The 6,808-nt window shown below is 44.4% G+C and overlaps 1 protein-coding gene across 1 annotated transcript in view; it reads left to right on the forward strand.

Moving 5' to 3' along the window:
* The window catches only part of rerg (RAS-like, estrogen-regulated, growth inhibitor), a 38,408-nt gene extending 33,376 nt beyond the window's left edge, over nt 1-5,032 (forward strand). Inside the window, exon 5 of the mRNA XM_031865714.1 lies at nt 2,185-5,032. Coding sequence (XP_031721574.1) covers nt 2,185-2,595 — 411 coding nt within the window. The 3' untranslated portion in view covers nt 2,596-5,032. The remainder of the gene's footprint in view (nt 1-2,184) is intronic.
* The last annotated feature ends 1,776 nt before the right edge of the window (nt 5,033-6,808 follow it).

Raw genomic sequence — 6,808 nt, forward strand, 5'->3', positions numbered from 1 at the left:
GCAATCACTTTTTTCACACAGGGCCATGTAGGTTTGGATTTTTTTCCACCTTAATAATAAAAACCTTCATTTAAAAACTGCATTTTGTGTTTACTTGTGTTATCTTTGTCTAATATTTAACTTTGTTTGATGATCTGAAACATTTAAGTGTGACAAACATGCAAAAAGATAAGAAATCAGGAAGGGGGCAAACACTTTTTCACACAACTGTATATATATATATATACACACACACCTTTCGTTATTACTGTGGTATTGAATTGGGTATGGAGAATCATGTAATTTCACTGGTATTGGTAATGAGTGCTTACTTTCAGGTATTGGGACATCGTTAATATGTACCTCTATATAATTTCAAATAACAAAGGCTATACATAGAAGTAAAAGTCTAATAAATTGTACATCCAACAGAGACATTGTGAAAGCCTAAAGTCTACCTGATAAAGGTTCCCTCCTCTCGTCTTCCAGACTTTCTCCAACTGTTTACTTCCATGTCTAATGTATTGTGTGGCTCCCAGTAAGAAAAGAAAAGAAAATGAATTTTCTTTATTACTGAGATAGTGAGAATTGACACGTATATTTTCAGAAGGAGAGACAGCAAAACAATCCAAACTTCAAACCATTCAGTTAGAAGAGTACTGAGAGCTTTTATACACTTCTTTAAAAGAGGTAAGCTGGCTCCACTTGTTTATACTGCAGATCAGCTTCAATGCCCGTATTTTGGAGAGACAGTGGTGTAAGTAATGGTAGGAGTGGATGGGAGACTCTAGATCTCTAAGACCATTTCCTGCAGTCTGGCAGAAGGCATTGCCGGGTCCTGGCCGTGAGGGAGAGCTTGCGCAAGTCCTCGGGCAGAAGATGAATATGCTGCAGAGCTGCGTAGGTGTTCTGCTTGCGGTTGATTTCCCCTGCGACGCTTCAGCCAAGTCATCCCTCTCTCTCTCTCTCTTATTATAGCGTAGTCTATTTTCAGCTGGCATGAGGATGCGGTCTGAATGCTTCCAGACACGGCGTGTGTTGAATGTCAGGTCTCTCCTGACTCTGATTGGAACAAAGCACAGAGCTTTAACTCCGTGATTTGTGGAGGTGGAGTCGCCATCGGCAGCTCATAAATTCCAGGTTCAAAAGTCAGTCAGGTACACAAACGTCACACTCTCTCTCTCTCTCTCTCTCTCCGGAGGGATAAGCTTCCTCTCACAATTATGAAATCAGGATCTGTGCGACTCCCTCCAGTCCGATTACGGTTTAGAGTCTGCCACACGACCAGTGAGGTCATTACAAGCAGAGGGACTGTCTCTGCTACAGCGTGATCAAATAGGGAGGATATGCCTAAATGTTCACAATCCTGAGACGGCTGCGGAGTTAAAATTTCTGGCTTAGGCAGGTGAGGGAGAGTGAAGGAGCAGGGGTCAGGGGTCAGGAATTGGAGACAACGGTTTCTGCGTATACCAAAAACGGAAGCTTCTTATGTTCAAATGCAAACAGGTATAGAAATATTAAGCGTGCAGGGAGCAAACAGTCACTGATGGAAGAAAAGAAGTCCTTGCATTTAGCTTATTCATGTTTTTAAAAATGGTTTGGAGTCACAAAATGTCATAGAATAGTTTTATATTTTAGGAAATTCCATTCATTACAAGGAGTTAGATGAGAAGATTGATATAACTCTCATGCTGTATAGTAAATATGAAGCTACAGCTAGCAGCCTTTAGCTTAGCACAAACACTTCAAACATGGAAACAGCTAGCCTGGTAACACACTCCAGCATCTCAAAACTCACTGATTAACGTTCTGTGTCTTTTACATCTCGTTTGTTTTCAGCCACAACAAAAACATGTTTGAAAATAAAGAAATTCTGGTTTTAAGGAAGAAGACAAAGTTCCTCGGCACCAAATAGTGTGGCACATTCTGTACAGATTAAACAAAGGAGATATAACATTATTCACTAAGTCTTAGATGTGCAGGTCGGCAGATTGTATTACCTGGGCCAGGCTAGCTGATTCCCTCCGTTTCCAGTCTTTATGCTAAGCTAATTGGCCGCTGGTATTAGCATACAGATATGGGAGCAGTATCGATCTTATCTCAATATCTGCAAGGGAATTTCCTAAAATAACAAACTATTCCTTTGACAATCCTCTAAATTTAAGTTACAATAAGCGTTTTTTAACCATTCTTTCTCCATCCCAGGAGGACATCCAGCAGAAGGAGGGTCATGTGCGTTGGGGTGACGGATTTGTCATCGTGTACGACATCACGGACCGGGGGAGCTTCGAGGAGGTGGCGCCGCTCCGAAGTCTCCTGGAGGACGTGAAGAAGCCGAAGAACGTGCCCCTGGTCCTCGTCGGCAACAAGTCCGACCTGGACCACGTGCGGCAGGTCGGCACGGAGGAAGGCGAGCGGCTGGCCGCCGAGATGGCGTGCGCCTTCTACGAGTGCTCGGCGTGCGCCAACGAGGGCGGCGCCGTGGCCGAGGCCTTCCACGAGCTGTGCCGCGAGGTGAGGCGCCGCAAGGCCGTGCAGGGCAAGGCCAGACGCCGCAGCTCCACCACGCATGTCAAACAGGCCATCAACAAGATGCTGACCAAGATCAGCAGCTAGGGAAGACGACGCCAGCAATGTACTATTCCTCTTCTGTAAATGTGTCAAGCAACTAGCGGCTCCGCAATGGACGAAATGTGACTGATGTTATGTGGAATGTGTTCTTTACTTATTCTCTCATCATGCTCCATCAAATAGGCAGCGTCTCCTCCGTCTGGAAGAGGTAGCTCATGTCGTCGCTTCAGCATGGGAGCCGTCCAAACTTTTCAAATGTCACTTGGATCAAAGTAACTCTGGATGCAGGTGAGGCGTTGGTTTCTCTGTAGCTCGTCTGTTGGGGGATAGTGCAACTGTTCCGTCAGCAGTGGTCAAAGAAAAATAAGATCAGCGAACTACTATCGCATAAAAGTAGATCCACTGTCCCTAACGCATGTCATCCCTGCAAACAGTCATCCACACAGTCCTTGTAAAGTCCACTACATTATCTTGACACGAAACGTTTCTGCTGTGGAGTCCCAACACGTCACATTCCAGGGAAGCTCCTCATGGCTGTCATTTTTAAATACTGTAAACTACAGTATGTATGATTTGGTACATTGCCAAAGACGGTACTGTCATTGTTGAAATGGAATGTTTTTATGTACGTGACCTGTATGATCAAAACAACCAGATGTGCACTCGTAATTAAAAGAAATGGACGTATATCCCACTGGTTTTCCTCTTCCTGAGTCCGTATGTTTGGTTGACATCCGTGTTTTATGTCATCGCTGGGTGCATGGTGTTCCACAGTGGGGTACTAAGTTCTAAAACAATAAATACGGTGTCAGATACGGACGCCTTCAGCCAGAGCAGCGGCTGTTTATCATACGAGCTCATATCAAACTCCCTCGGGCTCATCTGCATCATATTTTGATTGAGCTATGATTCGGATGACGGCAGACAACAACACGCTAAGCGCTGATAGTTTGAAGTGTAACCACATCAGTTCAGCGATTTAGTGTTTTAATAGATAAGAAATAGAAATTGATGGATTATGAGACAATCCAGGAGCAAAAACTGTGAATGGGACATAACTACTTCTCACTGAGCTCTTTGACCAACGTTAACAGTCGCTTTGCATTGTTCAGGCTCCCCCTGTGGTTACTGAAGGCTACAGCAACAGCTGTTTAGTACTGCACATCCCAGACATCTGGGGGAAGAAACACATTGCCGTAGCAGATATTTTGTTAGAGATGCAACAGGAGAGCAAGTGGTGTTTCTGTTTCAAGTGGAACCAAACATTTTTATAAATCCTGTCAGTAATAATACACAATCGCCTCCCAAGTGTAAAGAGAGTGAACAGTGACGATTTTAGACTCTCGGGTCTTCATAAAGATCAACAGATCATTGGTTTTATGCCCTGACATTTACACTTTTAAACTTCCTCTTTAAAAAGGCTTCATGGTATCAAGTGTGATACATGTTGAGGAATGTACCACATTAATGCTGTATGTTCAATTTATTGAAAAAAGCTGCTAAATTCTATATAGCTTCTTTCACACCGTCCCGACCCACTGCGTCGTCTCCTGTGCGCTCCATCCAACAGGTAAAAACTAGTCACATCCGTTTGAAAACGGTGAACAGAAATACAGCACCTCATCCTACCAGTGGCAGCAGAGCAACCTTGTGGATGTTTTTACATTGAGATAAAAATCAATCAAATCAATGTGTATCCATGTGATCGTATAACTCAATAAGCACACAGCGAAGCTGGCGCACTTCCACACACTACAAAGATGGAGTCTGTGTAGCGGGTAAAAAAAAAACCTCGCCTGTGGGACATGTCACGTCTGTGAGAGCGACTGGATTGGGAACAAAAGCAGGAAACAACAAGCGTCTCCTGGAACTGGGAGAATCCGTTCAGGCTGGAGAAACCAGAGCAACGGTTATTTAAAAAAAATCCTAGACCATAAATAGTATCAAGAAAGGGGTTTTATTTCATGAAAATCTGAAGGAATATAACTTCCTTTTGTACTGAAACTAAATATCTATGTTCTCTGTACAAGTTGATTGATACTCTCACTCTCACACACTAAAAAAATTCCCTTATCATCTTACAGTCACTGACAATACTGGGTGGATTCGTTGTACAAGTACAGCTCACCATTTCAGCAGGTTTTTTTGGGACAATATGGATTTCAAAAGACACACCTTTTGTATTATATATTTTTTCATTTTTATTGCCCTGAGGCCTGAAATTAAAACCCATTCAAACGAACGTTCCCTTACTTCCCATTTAGTAGTAAACCGTAACCCACTTCTGTCACAGCACAGTCTTAAAAAAAGGAAACCTCCCACTAAATACACCCTGCTTTCTTCAAATAGACTGCTGACTCAGGGAGAGGACACAAAAACAAAAAACGGCTTTCTTTAGTCTGTGTGAAGCAGAAAGGAGTGGCCCAGCTATAGATAATTACTAGAGGCCAAAACCCCATAACAACCAGGGGGAAAGGAGCCACAATGCTCCTCCACATCCTGACCAGTCGGAGACTATCAGAGGACAATTTCAGGTTGTAGCCCCCCCCAATCAACTGGGACAGGGGAGAAGTGTTTAGGACGCGCCAGAAGGGAGGGGGTTGGTGTGTGTACGTCATGCTCTGAAAGTCGGCGCGAAGTGTGCGGCCGTGAGATCAAGGCACCGTGGGCCCACTCGTCGATCTCCATCGCTCTGACGTCAGACACACACACACACACACACACACACACACGGACGGTGGCTCGGTTGGAAAGTGCTGCTGAGACGGGTGAGGGGAGCGATCGGGCCAAGCCCGGAGCATTGATCCCACACAGTTCTCATGTCCAGCAGGGCCTCTGCTAGAAGGGTTAGGGTGGATGTGACGCAGGCATCGCCTGGGCACCAAGACGTGCGACTGAAACTCGCCGGGGGTTTGAGTTCACACAGTTCTCCTCTCTTATGTCGATGTAAAAGAGAGATATGGAGGAGGGGGCAGTAAGAGACCATATGGGGGGGGGCTGACAGTGGAAACAGAAGGAGAAAAAGACACTTGTGTTGAGGAGATGGACATATTGAACACATGGGCGCCATATTCAAATTAAATTACAGTTCAATTACTGCCTTTGGGTATCTGCATACTGTTTACACTTATGTTTGATATGCTCACAAATGTTTTTATGTACAATCTGTGTGTCATAAATATTTTGTATAAAAGATTATCTTACTGTTATCAAACAGCAGGTTGTCATGATCTCATAGATAACTACTGTCTGCCTGGGGTTCAGACCTGCCATGGCAGAGCTAGCACAGCCGGGAATGAGAACAGGGCAGAGGGATGCAGTCTGTGGGAATGACGCTCACATCTTCATGCAACGCATCCCGCCGGTACTCACAGTTCCGTGGAAACTCAGACACTAAACAGCCCGTCAGACCCTCCAGAGGCGGCCTGTGGAGGAACACCTCATGACGCTCTGTCCAGGTTCACGTGCTCCTCCCGCGGCACACGTGAGGACCACTTCCTCTGCTGCAGCACTCCCAAGCACACCGGCCTAGAAGAGCCACAACCGCTCATAAAGCTATTTTCTTTATAACCGTAGACTTTTACATGAATTCTGTTCATAGTAGTGACCGTACTTAGCGTGACGTGTTTCCCACGCAGTCTCTTCTCAACTGAGGAAGTGACAGCTAAAGTTAACTAGCAACAGCTGCACGCGCAAGCTAACGTTAAACTGAATTAAAGACAGAAGACGGCTCAGTGCACGGCTTACTTTACTGTTTACTAAACAATACAAAACGTCTGTCTTTAAACGTATAGCGCGTGACGCATTTTAACAAACTAAGGACCCGACCCACGTGTGGTCCCTCATACTAGTTCTTCTGTTTTCTGTAGTCCCACCTATCCAGGAATTGGGTAGGTTACAATCCTCATCACTGATTGGCTAATTAACAAGACATGACCAATATACGACGGATAAATACAACGTGATGGATTCAAGGACTGCTCTAAACGGAGGACACTTCGCTTGCTTCATAAATCTATTAATTTTGCCATAATAGAGACACGTTATCATAGAAAAGACATTTAGCCAGTCCATAGTTTAAAATGTACATTTGCAAAGTGAAATACGTGTCAAAACTAACAGAGTAAACACAATTAGAGCTTGGTGGTTACCTGAGAGAACTACTTACTACTGGAAACAGAAGTTGACAAAACAATCTCACTACATAGAGATGTGATGTGTTCAAACGCTAGAGGAACCTTGAATGGGCCTTGAGGCA

The sequence above is a fragment of the Anarrhichthys ocellatus genome, unplaced genomic scaffold, assembly GCF_004355925.1.
Source record: "Anarrhichthys ocellatus isolate YVR2014 unplaced genomic scaffold, GSC_Weel_1.0 scaffold33, whole genome shotgun sequence".
NCBI lineage: Eukaryota > Metazoa > Chordata > Actinopteri > Perciformes > Anarhichadidae > Anarrhichthys > Anarrhichthys ocellatus.